Source organism: Telopea speciosissima, chromosome 5, assembly GCF_018873765.1.
Source record: "Telopea speciosissima isolate NSW1024214 ecotype Mountain lineage chromosome 5, Tspe_v1, whole genome shotgun sequence".
NCBI lineage: Eukaryota > Viridiplantae > Streptophyta > Magnoliopsida > Proteales > Proteaceae > Telopea > Telopea speciosissima.
In genome coordinates this window covers 51,390,660-51,411,651 of record NC_057920.1, presented here as the reverse complement: position 1 = coordinate 51,411,651, position 20,992 = coordinate 51,390,660, and the positions used below count along the sequence as shown (strand labels likewise).

General features: G+C 40.8%; 1 protein-coding gene and 1 long non-coding RNA gene across 2 annotated transcripts; both read left to right on the top strand.

The window, feature by feature from the left end:
- The first annotated feature begins 5,914 nt into the window (after window positions 1-5,914).
- LOC122663053 (pectinesterase inhibitor 10-like) lies at window positions 5,915-6,490 on the top strand. The gene has a single exon (XM_043858760.1). It carries the CDS (start codon window positions 5,915-5,917, stop codon window positions 6,488-6,490), a length of 576 nt encoding a protein of 191 aa, XP_043714695.1.
- A 1,830-nt stretch (window positions 6,491-8,320) lies between these two features.
- On the top strand, window positions 8,321-20,785 carry LOC122660763. Its single transcript, XR_006332782.1, has 3 exons — window positions 8,321-8,426; window positions 10,811-10,816; window positions 20,774-20,785. It is a non-coding gene; the product is annotated as an uncharacterized LOC122660763 (long non-coding RNA).
- The last annotated feature ends 207 nt before the right edge of the window (window positions 20,786-20,992 follow it).

The window sequence follows — 20,992 nt, the reverse complement described above, 5'->3', positions numbered from 1 at the left end:
GCGTAGGCTGCGCTCAGACACATGGGGGTGGGCGCAATGACCACCCTGCCCCCCTGAGTGGCAGGCCCATGTGTTTGGGCGCAGCTTGCATTGCGGCACAGAGAACATGACCCCCCCAAAAAAATAGTAAAACACATATCTCAACCCTTTCAAAAGGGAAGATCTCTACAGAAAAGCTTTGGAAGTTTGAAGCATAAAAATTTGGGTTAAATAAACAAAACTACAAACCATTCGTATAGTGAGGGCAGAAATGACTAATCAATTATTCTTCTAAAGGAAAACCTGTTCCCCCTTTGAAACATACCTTCTCTAATGCCAGGAGGGAGAATGAATAACAACATAGTCCTGCAAACAAAATTTTGGAAGTGAAGGTACAGTAGAATTTTCTGTACTCACACAAACAGGATCTTGCCATATACAGTGATGAATCATAAACATAAACGGGTAAGAGACTACGTATTGTTCACCAAACGATTCATAAATTTTAGCGGAGCTGCCTGAAGCTATTGATGCCATTGCTTGACGTTCCTTTTCTTAAGCCTTTAATGGAGTTGGTTTTCTCTTCCTTGCCTTAATCGTATGTTTATTCGTCAATGAGAATGAGTGTGCGTATTGAGGTAGAGAGGTACCTAAGTCTCTCTATTAAATAGTTAATATCTAGCCTCCCATAATGACTAGGTATTAATGGATAGTAGGAGATTGGCTTATCCCATAATGTGCTAATTAATCCCTAACAAATAGGAATTCTCTAACAAATAGAAAACTAAGTATCCAAAGTATAACTAACATGAACGTTGAGAGAGATTTGGTCAATTGAGCCAACCAATAAGAAAATAGATAAAATATCTTACAATCTTCCACTTGGACCATTTGACGAAACTGTAAATTCTCAAACAATAACACTTGGATTTTAATATAATGTCCCATTTGTAGGTTACACAACAGAAATACTTTGAATGAACAGTCTCATAAATGTGAATCATGGCGGTTATGTGTCATTTAGTCATTTATACCGACACACTCCCTTCCATAATTACGAGGAATAGCCTGAAGAAATATTGTGGCGTAAGGAACACAAGCTCCGCAGCCGTACTATTGCTTACGTTAAGGTGCGGTGGAGAAACCACACGCTTGAGGAAGCACCTTGGGAACGCGAGGAAGAGCTGCGGGAGAGATATCCTTACCTTTTCGGCTTATCAGGTACACAAATTTCAAGGATAAAATTTCGATAAGGGGGAGAATGTTACAGTTTGGCTTATTTTCAAATTGAACCCTAACCCGAATCCAAATGTAGATTCGGAACCCGAAGTCGTAGCATCGAGTATGTTATGGAATGTTGGTTGGGTATTCGAACGGGTTAAGGATGAAGAAAGAATCCATACGGCAACGCGTCACATGCCAGCAAAACGACGGATACCTCCCCCATGTAATTACAAGGTCCACAAACAAATGTATAACTCTTGGTATGTAATCCTAACCATGTTTTGGGTATTTTGGGCACGTAAATGTTGTCAAGAATGTGTTAATACATGGCGACACCAATACCCGAGGTGTCTCGAAATAAAGACAACAAGGACAACACACACTGGCCGATGGCACTGGTCGACCACTTCATCAATCAGTGCTGCTGTCATGACAAATCTCTACTTCTGGTATGCGGGGCCCGGTGTCTTGAGTCGGGGATCTCGCCACCGCGTCCCAATTATCTAGTTATAATGATTCTCTAACAATGTGGGTATGCGGGGCCCACGTATCCGCCCATGTATATGAAATTTGGCTTAAAATTCAGTTTAGACAACTTAAACCTCTTACCAAACAGACCCTAAAGCTATTTCTATATAAACAAAACCTAAAGCTAAGGCCATCACTGTTGAAATCGTTTGAGGAAGGAGAGAAAAGAAGAAGAAAAAAGAGAGAAGAAGAAGATGGAGAGAAAGGAAGAAGAAGAAGGGGAAACCTTGGTTACCTACCTCAATCTCCATCTAACCTTATCTCTTGAAGGTTATCCGTAAACTAACACTAACTCTACCTCTCTAACCTATTCTCCTGTCTTGAAATCCAGCCAAGATTTTGTTTTGGGTGATGAATTGATCATCTAAATCTTCTACATGTTTCTAATTGATGCAATTGAAACCAAATTGCAATCAAAACTATTACTTAACACAGATTCTGTTTCAAGTTGAGTAATTAATTAACTTCTTTTCTTCCATACTTGAGATTGACTCATAAATCCCAAAATCCTTACATGCATGTTTAACCCCATGTTATTACTTCATTAAAATCTCTATTAAGTTTTGAATTATGCACAGATTCTACCCTAATTTGGGATTTGATCATCCAAACCTGTGCATGTTTGATTGATTTGATAAAAAATGATTTCTATGTATACATGGCTGTTCCCATCTTCAAATCCCCAATTCTTTATGTCTTTTAACCAATTCATGGGTCCAATTCAAGGTTTGGGTCAAGTAAACATCATCCCATGATCAAATTGAAGAAATCCAACCAAAAACCCCTTCCAAAACCTCTGTTTCGACCTGGGTTTTGTTGCTGTAAAATCTCAAGTCAGTGTCCTGGTCGACTACTTCATCGACCAGTGATGGCGGTTTCAATTAAAATACTTACTGCACCAGTCTGGCTGATGCTCTGATCGACTACTTCAGTGACCTGAGTTGCTGTCAAACTCATGTTTGAGTCTTGGACTTAATCCAACCTAACCCTAAGGCAAACTCAGGATTCCATCTATACTTAGACACCTTCTAACGTGTGTGTATGACATATTAATCATAGGACAAAGCACTTTAGCCGTCGAACCTATTGGCAACCAACTCAGGAGTCAACTTAGCTATGCAAACGCGAGTATACAAAGTAAGTGGGGATAGACTTAAATTAATTTTGGGAGTGTTTATTTCATTTAGATTGTTTGTTCGAAAACATGCATATGTGTGAATGCTATCTTTATTTGAAAATGATCTATTGGGTGATGGCTTATGGATTATAGATATGAAACTGTGGTTTACGTTGATGCGATGTTGAATGGCTTGAAATGTGAATATTTGTGATAGAATAGATGCCGTAGCCGGTTTGGAAACGAGAGGTATGGTGTGTCGTAGTATGGGATGCGGGAGCACTGTACACCTTGTACTACGTCATTTAGATTGCATATGGTTAGGAATGTCATTCCTTGGTGCTACAACCCTTACCAGCAGGGGTCCAGGTGTTGGGTGATCATAGCTCCCTATCACTGAGGAGTGAGGTGGTACGCTGGGATGGGATTCAGGCTATGATTATCGAAGTCTACCCATAGGGAGATCTGGGGGATTACGATCGGTGTGGGTTCCATACAACAATTGAGGTTACTACTCAGGGAAGAGGGAAGGAACCGAGAACATTTTTTCAGTTGTTGGCGTAGCACAGACTTAGAGATTTAGATTTTTGATAGGTGGAATTAAGAATAAAATTGAATTCATGCATTTAGGTGCATATATTTGTGTGTGGTTTATCTTTCTCTTATTGGGCTTAGTGGAGCTCACCCCTGTGGAATTCTTTTCTTTAGATGATCTTGCAGGTGGATGTTATGGTGGCGAGGAGGATAATTTTGAAGGATTATGATAATTGTGAGTATGCTAATTTGGACCCAGATGGGTGTTACATCTATCATGCGGACAATCAGGGTGTCCCTGGAGAATAGGGACTAATGATGTAGACCAACCTTTCTGTTTCTTTTGTTAATTCCTTATATTCTTTTGATTGATGGGAATCCATTGTAAATACTAGTTAGATTACATTTTTTCTTTTTGGGAAATTGTTTATATGATGTAACTGAATGTAGGGAATGGGAAGAAAATATTACGACTGGAACTGTATGTAAATATTAACTTAGAGTGCACTTTGTCAATGAAACTTTAGTTATATTATAAACTTTTATGCTTGTGAAGTGTATTTACTGCATCTGGATCCTGGAGGTGTTTGAATACTTCGGGTATTCGGGTCAACCATTGGATCCTCCCAGGGGGTGGTTCTGGGGTGTGACAGCTTCATTCCATAGACCAATGAGTAGGGTGTTGTCCCAGTCGAAGTACGGATGGATGTTCTGTCTACCCAAAGGGCATAGGGCAGCTTGACAGCCCAATCATTGTGTTTGTCAGTCATTTTTTGTATTATTCTCTTGATGTTCTTATAAGCGGCTTCCATTGCACCATTAGTTTGAGCTCAGTATGGCTATGACAAAAATGCGTGTCTTTGAATGTTCATCTTGTCGCATAATTTCTTCACTTCTCCCCTGAAGTGGGATCTTTGATCTGATATGAGTTCATGGGGGACTCCATATCAACACATAATGTTATTGCTTATGAACTTAGCCACCTTATCTACTGTTAACTTTGCATAAGACTTTGCTTCCACCCACTTGATAAAGTAGTCGATGGCTACTAGAATGTATTCGTGACCATTAGAGGACTTAGGGACCACTTGGCTTATGACATCAATGCCCCAAGTGCCAAATAGCTGGGGTGAACTTAAAGTGCGTAACTCTGAAGATGATGTATATATGATATTGCCAAATATGTGACACTTGTGACACTTTTTCATGTATTGCGCATAGTTGACCTCCATGGTGTTCCAATAATACCCTAGTCTAAGGATCATCTTGGCCATCATCCTTGCATTCATGTGAATACCACATATATCTTGGTGGATTTGATCTATGACTAGTTTTGCTTGTTCTTCATCAACGCACAATAGTTGTACTCCATCATACAACCTTTTGTAGAGAATGTCCTCTAGTAGAATGAATTGTTAGTGTATTTCCCCAATAAACACTTTTCCATGGTTGTGGCATCTTTAGGGTATCGTCCTTCCTTGATGAAGTCAGTAACATCTGCATACCATGGGCTTCCATCAACCGTTAAGAGTATGGATGTGATTAACATATGCCGGTTGATGTCTTAGTTCAATCGAGAATGGATGTACTTTTGTTCCAAATTCCATCTCGACCATGGATGCTAGGATTGCTAATGCATCTGCGAACTAATTGCTATCTCTTGACAAATAAGAGAAGGAGATTTCTTCGAACTCCCTAGAAAATATCTCAACATATTCTTAATATAGTATCAACTTCTCACCCTTAGTTTTCCATTTTGACATTGAATCAAGCTTTTTTGAACCCAACAATACCCTTCTTCTTCTGCTTCTTACTCCAACCCCACCCGTCTCCATCCCTCTACAATCCCGCCCCATCATGGATAAATTCACTATTTTATTACCCTTCTCTTGGGTTATTCAAGCACATTGTGTATCCCACATAAGATTTCTAGATATGGAGGTTCTATAATTGTCCCAACTGCTGCAAGAGGTATGCATTTATTTCAATGTTGTGTAAACTGATCTTTGAAAGATAGTTATGGGTGTTTTAGGTTGAATATGAAGAAAGGGTAGCATTGTAATTTTATTTCTAATGTTTTAACACAAGGATAAAAATAGCGTTTCCAAACCAAAACTAACAGCATGCTAACTCCTTCAACCAAAGGGAGTTTAAGTGTAATTAAAGAAAATCCAGAGGAGGAATCTATAATTAAGCCATAGTGCAAGGAGGGGTATCTAATTTTCCCAATAATTAATGATTCACTTCCGCTTCAACCGCTCACGGTACTAAACCCGCAAACCGAATTCATAGGCTGAAATAGCTTTTTAGCCACTCCGCCTATAGAATTCCTAAGAAAGAAAAAAGGAAGACCATTCATTTTAGTCAATCTGATATCGTTCATTCCATTCCTATCTGACAGGCAAATCAAGAGATGAGTCTATATAAATCCTTCTCTCTTAAGTTCAAACCCATCTCATCAGCTTCAGGTTTAGGGAGCTTAGGACCTCTCTTTAATCTCCAAAGCTCCCCAAACCTCAAGAGTCTCAGAAAATGGCCGCCCCATCAATGACAATCTCCACCGCCTTACTCCTTGTTCTTCTTCTACCGGCGATCTCTGCTGCCCGTTTAAACCCAAACCCAAACCCAAACAACAATGGTAACGATTTCATTCGTACCAACTGCGATGCAACATTGTACTCTGACGTCTGCTACGCCAGCCTCATCGCCCGCACCAATGAGGTTCAAGGAAGCCCAGCCAAGCTCGCTAGTGTTGCCGTCGATGTCAGCCTCTCTAGTGCTCGTAACATTAGTGCGTACATTTTGAACCTCGCACGCAATCCCAATTCCGATAAGGTTCTAAAGGACTGCGTGAGCACCTTCGGTGACGCCATTGATCAGATGCAACGCTCGAGCACAGAATTGCAACGCGCGAGCACGGCATTCCAGATAAGCAATGTACAGACATGGATGAGCGCCGCACTTACCAATCAGGACACGTGTGGTGATGAGCTTATTGAGTCTGTGAAATCGGATGTACAGGATCGCGTGTTGAACGGCAAGAAGTTGACGAGCATTGCCCTCGCCTTCATCAATAAGTTTGCTCAAGCGACCAATGCTAAGCCTTGATTGGATGGGGCGGCCCGGTTGATTCTATTTTAATATTCGTGTCATACAAGATTTGTTTTTAGTTTCGTAGAGAGAGAATCTCTGGATGTAAATTGTTTTTTGCATTCTTCTTTCTTGAATCCTCACTTGATGAAGAGAAAAGAATTTTAAGATCATTGATCATATAAAGTCGAAAATTCTTAATTGTATCCCTTTAAGTGAATAAACAAGTGTAAATGGACAGTCGAAAATCCTTAATCATATTTGTTTAAGGGAATCCTTATTAAAAAAAAAAAAGGGGTTCTTAAAACTATCAGAAATATTCAAAAGCTAATCCAATGTAGATGAGATGTAGATGAGAATATAGATAGTGTTATATTCGATTCGAATTTGATCCATCTACGTCCTTACATAATGTGGATCCAAATAGGATAGACCGAGGGTCCAGAGAGACAAGGCCATAGACCCCAGTCAGTAAACCTTCCTTTTGGAATCTTTTTTTTTTAAATTTTTTATATTAAACATCAATAAGTTTTATTTTAAACATAGTTTTAACCATAGGGGTGCAGTGCAATCACTATATTGCAAAAGGGAAGGGAAGGGAAATGATTTTATAATTGTATAATATATCTACTCTTACTGTATTTGATAAGGAAAAAGGTGCTCAAAATGAAATGGGCTATCGACCCTTATGTACGTAACCATTTTTTTTTTGGGAATTGGGAGCTTTTATATATATTTTACTTTTGTAAGGAGGGGGGGGGGGGAATAGGGAGAAGGGAAGGTAGGAGCTCCAGGGTGAGCATGGACATGAAGCGCACCACAGCTCACCAAGTGCACTAGGCAGTTGTTGGTTGTACGAAACCATTTTACCTTTACCGCTCTTCATTGGTGCATTCCAAACTTGCTCAGAGAACTTCTCCCATTTAATAATTACACTTTCCAAATGTGATATTTATTAAACTTTTCAAATTAAAAATACATGAGTGAAAGGTAATTTAAATTTTAATAATTGAATTTGGAACGTTTTGAAGTTTTTTTATTTTTTGGTAAACAAAGCTTTATTAATAAGAACGTGTAGAGCACATGATTTCCAAATTGCAAACTTATGAAGTAATAATTATAAAATTTACATTTTAATTATGATTTGATTTGATTTCAATTCTCTTTATTTCCTTTGCAACCGATCAATCGAACCTATGTGCAACTAATTGATGATCAAGTTGTTTATTTTTAGGATAAAAGATCATTGCTTGGTCGTGCAGTACTTGCATCAATGTAGGAGCCAATGACACAGCACGTATGGGTACCTACAAGAATGGGTTTTTGATTTGAGTGACTTGTAGCAACGCTATGGGTATTTTATTTAAACACGACACTAAACTCAACCAACTTAATTAACCATGATTTGTCCTTGTTACAGTAAGCTAATAACTGTGGAGGAGATTGTGACGGTAGATACCAAAGCTGGGTGGAAGAAGGGAACAAAGATAACTTTCCCTGAGAAAGGAAACCAAGATCCAGGCGAATTTTTATCCTCTGCTGTCTGCTGTCCCCTCACATTGGCGCAAAATGACGATTTAACCATCCCTCGGGCCAGTGTGTTCGGACAGGGTGGTTAAATCATCATTTCGCACCCATGTGAGGGGACAACACTCTGCTGTACGGGCAGCGGACAGCAGAGGATAATGATTCGATCCAGGAACCGTTGTAAGAGATCTCATCTTCGTGGTTGATGAGAAATCCATGCAGTTTACATAAGGGATGGGAATGATCTATTGGTGAACCAGAAGATATCACTCTTGGATGCACTCACAGGAGGGAAAACAGTCAATCAGACTACTTTGGATGGGAGGAACCTTTCAATCCCACTCACAACAAATATCATCAAACCAAGTGATGAGATTGTGATAAAAAAATGAGGGAATGCCCATCTCAAAAGAACCTGGGAAGAAAAGTAATTTGAAAATAATATTTCATGTGAAATTCTCATCGAAGCTTATTGAAGAACAGAAATCTGATGGGAGGAGGGCTTTGGAGCTAACTATGATTTGAGAGGAACTTTTTTTAATTTCCTGGATGAATAACATGCATGAATGAGCTGAGTGAGAGTTTAGCATTAGCTAGTGACTTTTTAAGATGGACAGCTGGAAGTGCCATTTAGTTATAAATATGTAACATTTCACTGTGGAAGGGGAATATGTGAATGTATATAGTAGGAGGTATGTAGAGTTGTTTGGGTTTGAAGGGGTAATTCCAAGTTTGCAACTACCCAAGTTTCATGTTTAGGCCTGTAAGTTGGAAGGATCTATCTGGCGTGTGCTTGATTGGAGAGAACTTGGTTCCCCCCCTCCCCCTGTTTCTTCTTATTTTTCCCCATTTTCCTTAAGTTCAATACGACGGAAAAATGCCCCCGCATAAATCAGCAGGTACGAATCCAAAATTTGAAATCAAAACAAGCACAAAAAAGAGTAAGATGCAAAGACACGCGATTTATATGGTTTGGCATGTTGACATATGTTCACAAGGCAATCACACATAATTCACTTTACTATTTCAGGGAAAATTACAAATCACATCTCTCACTTATTTTTATTTATTTATTTATTTTTTAAAATCTCTCACTTATAACACTATTTATGGGACCCACTTACCAAATTGACTTTCGCAAAGCTTGTCATGGATTGGAGCAACCCCCAAATCCGCTCTTATACGTTCATTCCGAACTTTTATCCTTCCTTGTTTTTCCACACATCCATCGTAACATCATCATCTCTGCTACACAATGCTTATCAATATGACACTTCTTAACTGCTCAACATTCTACCCCATACATCATGGCCGGTCTTACGACAGTCCTATAGAACTTACCTTTAAGCTTTAGAGGAATATGCGGGTAAGGAGCAGTCCTATATTGACATCTTTCAAGATGTAAATATTATTTTGGGAGTCTTACAAAAAAAAAAAATTTATTTGGGGAGGGTGTTTCTCTGAGCAAACGATATAGTGAAATGTACAAATGTATTGCCACAAAATGGTATCAACCATGGAAGGGTAGCGAAGCATTCATGTAAGGAGAGATAGACACAGAAATGTTAACCTTCCCTACCCAAAAAAAGGATTAAAGAAGAAGTTGCGGACGGTTTTGAAGAGGTCCTCTTTGATAATATCCCAATAACTGAGGAAGAACCCCATGCTGAACCCATCAGGGCCCGGGGCCTTGTTGGATTTATGGGAAAGGATGGCCTTGGAGATCTCATTGTCCAAAGGGAGGGCAAGGAGGGAGCTAGCCAAGGAGGAGGGAACAAATTTGTTGATTAAACCAGAGGAGAGGGGAGAGGGAGGGGGGATTAAAGAGGGAGGTGAAAAAGGAGACAGCCTCGGACTTGATGTCAAGGACAGAGGAGAGTTGGGATCCATCACAAGCAATGAGTAAAGTGATGGAATTGGAGCTCAATCTGGCTTTTAAAGAACGGTGGAAGAAAGCCGTGTTTGAATCTCCAAGCTCCAGCCACTTAATACGGGATTTTTGGCGGAGAAAACTTTCTTCATTAGAGGCAAGAGAAGAGAGTTATTCAGAAAGCTTCTTTTCCTCAGCAGCAAGCGGGGGATTGAGCGGATCCGATTAAAGGCGAGATTGAACACTGGCCAGGTCGGATCGGCAAGAGGAGATCTGGGAATGGATATTGCCAAAGGTGGAAGTGTTCTAAGATTTGAGGGCAGAATTGGTAAGACGAAGCTTTTTGGAGAAAGTAATGAGAGGGAGGGAGGGACTGGAATCAGGGGGGTCCAGGCTTTGAGGATGGTTGGGAGGTAGAGGGATGAGATGTCCACATGTCGAAAAATTTAAAAGGCTTGGGGCCAAAGGAGGAGTACTGTTGAATAAGGAGGTGACAAGGGTTGTGGTCAGACAGACCTTGAAGAAGAAAATTGGCATGGGAATGGGGGAAGGTGGGGAGCCAAGCTTCATTGATAAGGAAGCAATCCAGCTTGCAAGCAATTTTGTCTGGCCCCCCTCTGCGATTGTACCAAGTTAGGGGGGCCCAGACCATCTAAGATCATCAATACCAGCTTCCTCAAGGCAGTCATTGAAAGTATTGACAGAAAGGGAATCAAGAGCGCGACTTCCAATTTTCTTGGATTGATATCTGACGACATTGAAGTCACCCCCAATCCCCCAGGGAAGGGATTCAGACCTGGCTTTAAGGGAATCAAGTCATCCCAAAGGGAAGAACGGTCGGCAGCCCGGTTGAAGGCATAAACCACCGTGAGGAAGAAGGAGAGGGAGGAGTTAGGGATGGAGCAGAAGAGGTAAATAAATTGAGGGAAGGAGTGGGAAAGGGAGATGTGGATCTTGGAGGGGTCCCAAAGGATCCAAATACACCCATTAAGAGAATGGTTATAGTTGGAGATGAAGGACCAATAGGGGGCTATGGAAGCGGCAATGCGAGGGGCATTGGCTTGGAGGACACAAGTTTCAAGTAGGGCGCAAAAAGATGAATAAGAAGACTTGATAAGGGCTTTAATTTCATGATGTTTGGCCAGGGAATTAAGACCCCTGACATTCCAAAAGATTCTCCATAGACTTCTAGTCTCTTAAGTACTATTGATAAGGCGGCGTCAAGTCCTATGGCGCAAGCTTCGTATTTGGCCATGTTGTTACTGCATTCAAAGTTTAGCTTAAATTCCCTGGGCATATGGGTCCCATAAGGAGTAATTAATAGTTTGCCGACTCCACAACCTTTGTGATTGGCATCCCCATCAAATAGTAATTACCAGACTGTGTCGGTATCTTCTGGTTCTAATTGTGTAATGTCTTCATATGAAAATACGTCTTCCAATAGTCTAGTTTCAAGAGTTGAATGTGCTGATAAATGATCAGCGATTGCTTGTTCTTTGATTGATTTTTGTGTCACATGTTTGACATCAAATTCTGATTGCAAAAGCAACCATTGCACTAATCTCCCAGTCAAGGCAAGTTTCTTGAATAGGTATTTAATTGGATCCATCCTCGAGATCAAAAGCATCAGGTGGGATACCATGTAATGCCTTAACTGCCTCGTCGCCTAGACCAAACCCATACAGACTTTCTCCAGAATTGTATATCTAGTTTCGTAGTCTACGAACTTCTTACTTAGGTAGTATATGGCTTGTTTTGTTTTCCCATCTTCCTGATGTTGTGCTACCATCGCTCCCATGACAGTGTCTATTATAGATAGATATAAAAGCAAGGGTTTGCCAAGTATCGGGGGTGCCAATACCGGTGGGTTTGCCAAATATTGTTTGATTTTATCGAATGCAACCTGACATTGTTCATTCCACTCTTTTGGTTTATTTTTCTTGAGACTTGAAGATCGGTTTGCACACCACGGTTAATCGAGCAATAAACCGACTGATGTATTGGATTCTCCCTAGGAAACCCCTGATTTGTTTTTTAGTTTTTGGTGGTGGCATAGCCATGATTGCCTTGATCTTGGTGGGGTCTACTTCAATACCCCTATGATTGACCATGAATCCTAAGAGTTTTTCAGCTATGGTTCCAAATACACACTTCTAGGGGTTTAGCCTTAATTTGTATGTCTTAATTTTTTCAAAGAATTTTCGTAAGGCTTCAACATGTCCCTCACTTTATTTTGACTTGATGACCATATTGTCAACATAGACCTCGACCTCCTTGTGCATTAGATCTTGTAAAATAATGGTTGCCACTCTCTGATAGGTTGCCCATTCTTGAGTCCAAACGACATTACTTTGTAACAATATGTTCCCCATTGAGTTATAAAGGATGTTTTTGGCATGTCTTTTGGTGCCATTTTAATTTGGTTGTACCCTAAGAATCCATCCATGAAAGATAGAAGGGTGTGTTTGGCCGTAGTGTCTACGAGTACATCGATGTGAGGTAGGGAAAAATTATCTTTTGGACTTGCTTTTGTTCAGGTCCCTAAAGTCTACATACATCCATACTCGTCTGTCTTTCTTAGGTACTGGTATAATGTTGGCCAACCATTTAGTGTATTTTGTTACTTCCAAAAATCTTGCTTCGAGTTGCTTAGTGACTTCTTCTTTGATCTTCAAGATCCATTCTGGTCTCATCCGTCTTAGTTTTTGCTTTACTAGTTTCATCCCAAGGTATAAAGGTAGACGGTGTGTGACAATGTGTCATCGTATGACCATGCAAAAACTTCTATGAATTCTTTCAAAAGTTCAATCAGAGGTTGGGCCTCTTGTTCATTCAATGAAGAGCCTAATTTTATTTCTCTTGGAAATTCGGATGATCCTAAGTTAATGGTTTTAATGCTCTCAGGGATTAGTTGAGCTCTTTTTCCTCATTTTGTTGTATCATTTTTAGGAGATCAGGTGAAGGTTCATTACACATTTCATCCTCATTGATGTAGGCATGAAGAGGTACAATATAACTGGAAGAAAGTAATTCATTGAAATCAAACTCATTGTCTACATTAGACTCAGACATGGACTCAAAAGAACTAGAAGAACTGGACTCTAACTTGGACTCAAAATTGGAACTAGAAGAACTAAAAAGAAAACTAGGACTATGACTAGAATTGTCAACACCTTCGTAGAAACGGTACCTTGAGAATTGGGTCTAGTTGGGTATAGCTCCTTTAGCTGGGTAGATCAATGCTTGCGGGTTTGGATTCCAATCTTTAGTACCATCTAATGCAGCGATTACTCCTTCGAATAGGTCTTCAACGTGGAAAGAAACCGCTTCGTCTTGCCAGTTTTCATTGGAGTCTACACGATCTTCTTAAAGGATCTCTAGCTAGTCCATTTGATCTGTAAAGAAGATTTCAAGACCTGGCATTAGTTTTTGAGAGATTTCATCGTACCATGGTTCGTTAAATCCACAATAAGGGAGAGTATTCCCTTCTTTGATGAAATACCCATTGAGGGTTTCGAGATAAGGTGTGATGATACTTACCTCAGCTTTTGTGTTCTTTGACTTCTTCACCCTCTTTTATTTCTTTGGCTCCTCCTTTTATAACCTTTTCAAATAAGCTTCATATTTCTTTTATTTTTCTTTTTAGACCCGTTTGAAGAGATCCTCTTTGGTAGGAGTGTAGCCTAGACCATAGTATTTTTTGTTATCAGAGGGTAGTAAGAGTTTTAATGTTCCTTGGTGAGATTTTCCAAGGCCCATACCCAGAAAATACCCTATTTTCTTGAGCATGTTTGGGACTGCTACATTGTGACTATTTTGATGCGTGATAGGAAGCTTTTCTCTTAGGGGTTGTGCCGGATATGTGGTACACACTGTGTCAAACTGAAAATTGGCTATCTGAGAATCCGCTTCTTTATTGGCCTCTACATTGGTTAGCATGCTTATCACCTCAGGGTCGGCCAAGATGGTGTTGACCTTATCGTTAACTATGAATATAAGCTTTTGATGGAGAGAACATGGTACTGCCCCTGCAGCATGAAGCCATGGCCTTCCAAGAAGCATATTGAAAGATGAAGGGATGTCGATGACTTTGAACTCAAACTTGAACTTGGTCGGGCCCATGGGGATTTCAATGCTTAGAATCCCGATCACATTCCTTCAAGTGTTATCGTAGGCTCTCACTCCTTACGTGGAGGGTTGTAACTTTGCAGGGTCGATCCCTATATGCTAGATTGTACATAGTGGGCAGACATTTAGGGCTGTGCCATTGTCCACTAAGACTTGAGGGATTCGACTTCCATTGCAATCAACAATGACATAAAGTGCCTTTGGATGGTTGGGTCCTTTAGGTGGGAGATCCTTGTTTGAGAACATGACAACCTTGACCGTATTAAGGGCCCCTACTATATTGGCTAGTTGAGCTGGCTTAGTTTCAATTGGGGCTTGTATGCTAGCCAATACTTTTAGGACCGCTTCTCTATGGGTTCGAGAACTGGTTAACTGGCCCCAAATTGAATTATTGACTTGATTCTTCTTGAGTTGCTTCAGGACCTCATTTTCTAGTTCAACAGTAGTATGGTTCTGGTTCTGGTTCCTTGCCAACTCCACTAGGTAGTCGATATTGAGTAGAGCTGGCTTGAAATTCTTTCCACTTCTGGTATTTGCTTTGTTACACTCCTCATCAGACGGAAAGCAAAGCTTTGAGTCGAACTAGGCTAGAAGGTGATCAACGTCTTGATCTAACTCGTCTAATTTCTCATGACTTATGATGATCATGTTGATCTCGGGTTTATTGGTTGTCACCCCTAGTTCTTGCAGCTTGTCCCAAAGTTTCTATACTAGGGCTTCAGTTGTGCAAGTCTCTTCATCCAGCTCGCGGAGATGGTCAAAGATGTCATTTTCTTGACTAGGGAAAGGTAGACTGGTTTCTCGCCTCATGTTCAAGCTCAATCTTCAAGGCACATTTCTACGAATATAGGCATTGGTTCCTAGGATCAGTTCATTAATGGCATTGACTTGATCTCGGACATTGTTCCAAAGGTCTGTGTGTTGGTCCCATAGCCGCCAATATCACTCGTCCATTCTCTAGTTCTTGTTTCACAGAGTCTAGATTTGCTCCTTTAGGCTGCTATTATGTTTTGACCTAATGGACTTATGTTCCTTTCTCTATCCTAACGCTCTCTATGAAGTACTTGCACATGTTGTTGTACGTTGAGCATGTCTCTGGCATGTCCCCTGATGAACTGGGCCAAGGTTTTGAGTTCTTGTGCCATCCCCAGAAAGGATCTTATATCTTCCACCCGCTCATATTATCTGTTGCACCTCAGCTGTGGGGTCCAAACAGTTTGGGATTCCTAGTAACATAAGTCCGAATGGAGGCATCTACTTCTTTTATAACTTGGTAAGTTTCCTCTAGGGTGGTGTAAGCCTTTCATCTTGGTCTTGATGATCGTGCCCTAAGTGTTGTGATGATATTCCTTAATTTTTGGACAATTGAAGCAAGTTCCTCCCTTTCTTGGGCCGGATCTAGCGGTGGATCTCTCCCAAATAGGCTGCTAGTTAGGCTATCAGGCCGATCACTGTGGTATTCATCAACATCGACGACAACAAAGTCATTATCATGGTTCTCTTCCTCTTGCAACTCTCCAAGCATGGGTTCAAATGGGATTTCATTCTCCTAATTGGAGTGATCACTGCTTGAATCATGAGAGTCTTCATCCTCATAAACCCCTATGTTTATCATGATGACATCATCAAAGAGTGCCTCTGCTGGGGCAATGACAATTAAGGCTTGGACCAACTCTTCAGTCCATTCTGTGACAGGGGAATCTTGTTGTTCTTCGACCAGTGTGATCAAGGCTTGTAGATTAATGAGTCGATCCTCCTCTTTAAGGTTGTTAATGGACTTAAAGCTTTAATCGTGTGGTGGAAGGGGACTGGTCGGCACATTTGGTTGGTTTGATTGGACTGTAAGTAAATCTTGCCCAATTTCTTATGGTAATCGCAGTAAAGATTGGGCTTGTACCATTTTGGTAATGGGCTTGGCAAGTTTGCCAGCTGAATCTTGCTCAAAAGTCCCTTTTGGATCAACTTTTTAAGGACTAAGCTCAATGGCATGCCTACATTTGTAAACTATTTTTTCTATCGGTTCGCCCCTGCCTTTGGGGCATTGTTCTCAATCAAAAGTGGGGCCTCTTTGGTGGGTGCCACTATGTTTATCTCAGTATTCTTGCTTGGAAAGGTATTTTTCCTTGCCTCAGTTCACTTGTTGTTCCATGTCACACTTTGCTTAGGATTTCCTTGAATTAAATCAGGAGGGTTCAAGGCATCTTCAACTTGCTGGCCTACTTCAAATAGAGCCTCAAAAGTGGTCAGGGATTGGGCAAACAAATGAGTTTTGTAAGCCATTTGTAAGTACTTTATGATCAGCTTAACTTGTTATTTCTCTGTGGGTAGGTCCCTCATCAGTACAGTCTTTGACCTGAACCTCATCAAATATTGGGTGAACCCTTCAGTTGCTTCTTGCTCAGTGGTTTCCAAATCTTGGTGGGTTAACTCCATCTCGGTGTTGTATGAATATTAGTTCTTGAAGGCCTTTACTATGTCATCCCGAGTATGGGTTTGGAAGGAATCCAAAGACATGAGCCATCACAAGGTGGGACCAGTCAGAGACATCTGAAAAGCTTAGCTCATTTACAATTCGGAAAAATTTCTGATCCTCATCTGGCCTATATATACCCTAAGGTGGGTTCATGGGTCATGGGTTCCATCAAACTTCTCGGATTTTCACTTGAAACCCTCGGGTAAACAAGCTTAAGGGAAGAATCAAAGTACCTCAGAGTTATCATCTGGTCCTCTACCCCTTTGACATTCTTCATAGCCTTTCGTCTTAGGAGTTGGGTCTCAATTGTCTCAAACGGTTGTAGTCCAGATGTAATGACCTCATCTTCTAGGGCTAGATTGGGGTTAAATGAAGAACCTCCATAAAGTCATGTGTGACTCTGGTCCAAACTAGCTTGTGGTGCCTTGGCACTATCTTGGTCACTAGGCTTACTAGGAGCTGCATTTAAGGCTTCAGTTCCTCTATATCCATACGATTGTTTTCAATATCGCCCATTTTCAATTCAGGGATTTGAAACATGAACTAATCTCCTCCCAATCCTAGTCCAACTAGTTGTAGAACCGGTATCCTGTCGCCCAGAAGTAATGGTTCCTAGGGTTAGAATAGGGTCACGATTAGACCAAAAAGGAAAATGGCAAAAACCTAGGCCTATGATGCATTTCGTACCCCTATACATCGTCCTAAGGGAAATATGATATGCAACATGATGCATAAATAATTTCACAACAAGCATGTCAATCGCATAGTAGGCCCAAGATAAGATCATAAATAACCAAGCCGATTAACAAGGTCAACAAACTGCCGGTTCGGTTCTCAAATAATATTATAGTTAGTGTGTCATGACCTAGGTGTTAGGTTCTAAATCCCTACATGATGCATGTTGGTTTGAGAATAATTAGACATAAAAGGATTTCTTGATGGTACTACTATCATGCCAACTGAAGCTGGCGCTTCTCTGACCAGGTGGACCTCCAATAATGGTAGTCTCATGTCTTATTTGATTGGCTCCATGCAATCAGACCTTATGGGTGGATTTCTTCTTCTTAATAATGCTGCTCTGATATGGTCTGCCTACAAGGAAACATATGGACAACTTAGCAATGATGCTCAGGTATATGAACTCCGAAAGAAGGTCCTTCATACCACTTAGGGAAAATTGACTATCTTCAAGTACTATGCTACTCTTTGCAACCTTTGGCAAAAGTTGGATCATTTTTCTGATTGTCATCCTTCTACTCCTGGTGATATTGCCTCTTATAAGAAGCATGTTGATAAGATACGGGTCTATGACTTCTTGGCTAGATTAAATGTGGATTATGATCAGAAGAGAGTTCAAGTGTTGGGCCACTCTCCTTTTCCCACACTTGAACAATCCTATGCTTTGGTCTCCTCTGAAGAGAATTATAGGGCTGCCATGCTCCATCCTCCACCTACTGAGAGATCTGCTCTCCAGACTGCTTCCACGGCTATTCCTCTGACTACTGGTTCCTCCCCTTCTGGTGATGGTTCTACCAAGGGCATTGTCACTTGTGAGCATTGTAATAAGCCCTACCACACCAAGGGCAAATGTTAGAAACTTCATGGGAAACTAGCTGACTTTGAAGCCAAATGGGCTGTCAAGAAAAAACCAAACAAGAAGGCCAATCACTCTGAGCTTGTTGCTACAACCCCTACTACTGAAACTGGCCTATCTCAGGAGGATCTACATGCATTCCTACGTGTGCTCAAGTCTTCCGCTACTGCTACCTCTACTACATCAGCTACTGCCAATTCACCTTCTCCTTTAGGTTCAAACTTTTCCTGGTCAGGTATTTCATTTGGTGGTCACTGTGCTTCTGTAGCTTTCCCTCATTGAATTATCGATTCTGGAGCTACAGATCACATGATTGAGTCCTCTAGTTTCTTCCATTGTTATTCTCCCACTTCTGGGAAAGACAAATTCAAAGTAGTTGATGGTTCCCTTTCTTTCATCTCTGGAAAAGGAATCATCAACTGCACTTCCTCTCTTTCTTTATCTTTTGTTTTACATATTCCTAATTTTACTACTAACCTTCTTTCTATTAATAGTATTACTCGTGACCTTAACTGCAAAGTAACCTTTTTTCTTTCACATTATGTTTTTCAGGATCTGGCCTTTGGGAAGATGATTGGATTGGGTAAAGTGCATGGTGGCTTGTATCTACTTGATGATGGTCGTCTCACTCCACCTCCATTATCATCTCCACATCAGAACTCCTTAGTCTCTTCTGAAATTTACCAGTGGCACTCTAGATTAGGTCATCCTCTATTAGGGATTTTAGCATCTTCATTTCCTACTTTGGTCACAAAATGTGATAAGACTGATTTTTTTTTGTGAGGCTTGTGTTCTGGCCAAACAGACACGTTCAACTTATTCCATTTCAAATAAAAGGAGTTCTTCACTTTTTCAATTGGTACATTCTGATGTTTGGGGTCCTAGTCGTAAAGCTTCCCTTTTCGATCATTTTTGGTTTGTTTTTCTGTTATCGATTGTCATTCTAGACACACATGGGTTTATCTTATGCACATCAAAAGTCAAGTTTTTTCCTGTTTTCAGTATTTTCATAAAATGGTTCAAACTCAGTTCCAGGCTACTCTCAAGGTTTTGAGAAGTGATAATGACATTGAGTATCAGGAAACTCAATTTCAAAAGTATTTTGCTGATCATGGAATTATTCACTGAACTAGTTGTGTTGATACCCCAACCCAAAATGGGGTGGCTGAAAGGAAGAACCGATACTTGTTGGAAATGGCCAGGGCGTTGATGCTTTCACACCATGTTCCCTCCAATATTAGGGGGATGCTGTTCTCACTACAACCTATCTCATTACTCGGTTGCCTTCCCGTGTTCTTGACTCTCACAGTCCGGTTGACATTTTACATGGGAGTTCCACCTTTGTGGTTCCTCCCAAGGTGTTTGGTTGTGTGTGCTATGCCAGGGACACGAAATCTCCTAGCAAACTTGACCCTCACGGGTTATAGTGTATCTTTTTAGGTTACTCTCCCACCCAGAAGGGTTATAAGTGTTACCACCCCCCTTCCCATTGTACTCTGGTCAGTATGAATGTTGTTTTTCATGAGAGTCTTCCCTATTATCAATCCCCACATCTTTAGGGGGAGAGTTCTAGTTCTAGTGAAGATGTGTCTGTGTTTCCTCCCCTTGAAGTTTCTCCTATAACTGCTAATCCATCTCCTATGGCTGTTGCTCCATCTCCTTTGGCTGCTGCCCCCTCATCTGAAGGGGTTCCTTTATAGGAGGAGCTTATAGGAAATAATGGTGATGATATTCCTAGTCAGGGGGAGTTGACTCCGATCCGGAGAACCATCAGTGACTTTCAGAAGAGGATTGACAACTCTAATACTATCACCTACACAAAGAGATGTTCCAAAAAAGGGCAACAACAATCCACTGTGGCACCAATCCCTATCCAATTACTACCTTAGGATCCAACTCCTTCTCCTCCTGGTGAGACCTCTCCTTCTGACCTACCTATTGCTCATCGCAAAGGTACTAGGACTTGCACCCTGCATACCATTCTCATTTTATTTCTTATAGTTCTCTTTTTCTGTCTTTTCATGCGTTTGTGTCCTCTCTTTCTTCTGTTTCTATTCCTAAAAATTAGCAGGAAGCTTATACAGATGGAAAGTGGAGGGCAACTATGTTGGAAGAAATAAGTGCTTTAAAAAGGAATAATACTTGGGATCTTGCAGTCCTTCCTCCAGGGAAAAACTCAGTGGGATGTAAATGGGTGTTTGTGGTTAAACAGAAGGTTGATGGGACTGTGGATTGATATAAGGCACGTTTAGTTGTAAAGGGCTTCACTCAGACATATGAGATTGACTACTAGTAGACCTTTGCCCTATTGCAAAGTTGAATATAGTTCGAGTTTTGCTATCTTGTGCAGTCAATCTTGGATGGGATCTACAACAGCTAGATGTGAAAAATGCCTTCTTAAATGGAGAGCTTGGTGAGGAGGTGTACATGGATATTCCACCGGGTTTTTCTTCTGACAGTAATCAAGGTAAAGTGTGCAAGTTGAAGCGAGCACTTTATGGGCTGAAGCAGTCACCTCGAGCATGGTTTGGTCGGTTTCACAAGGCCATAATTCCTGTGGGTTATAAATAGAGTAATGCTGATCACACTCTCTTTATAAAGAGGGCTGGTGAAAAACTCACTATTCTTATAGTCTATGTGGATGGCATTGTGGTTACTAGCAACAATGGTGATGAGATCATCCGGTTGAAGAAGTTTCTTGGGTAGGAGTTTAAGATTAAAGATCTAAGGAAGTTACGGTACTTTCTTGGGATTGAGGTTGCTAGATCTTCCAAAGGCATCTTTCTCTCCCATAGGAAGTATGCCTTAGACTTGTTGGCTGAAACTGGTTTGTTAGGGTGTCACCCTTCAGATACTCCTATGGAGGCTACTGTTTGTCTCAAAGAAAAGGAGGGTGAACCTATTGATAAAGGCTGGTACCAAAGACTA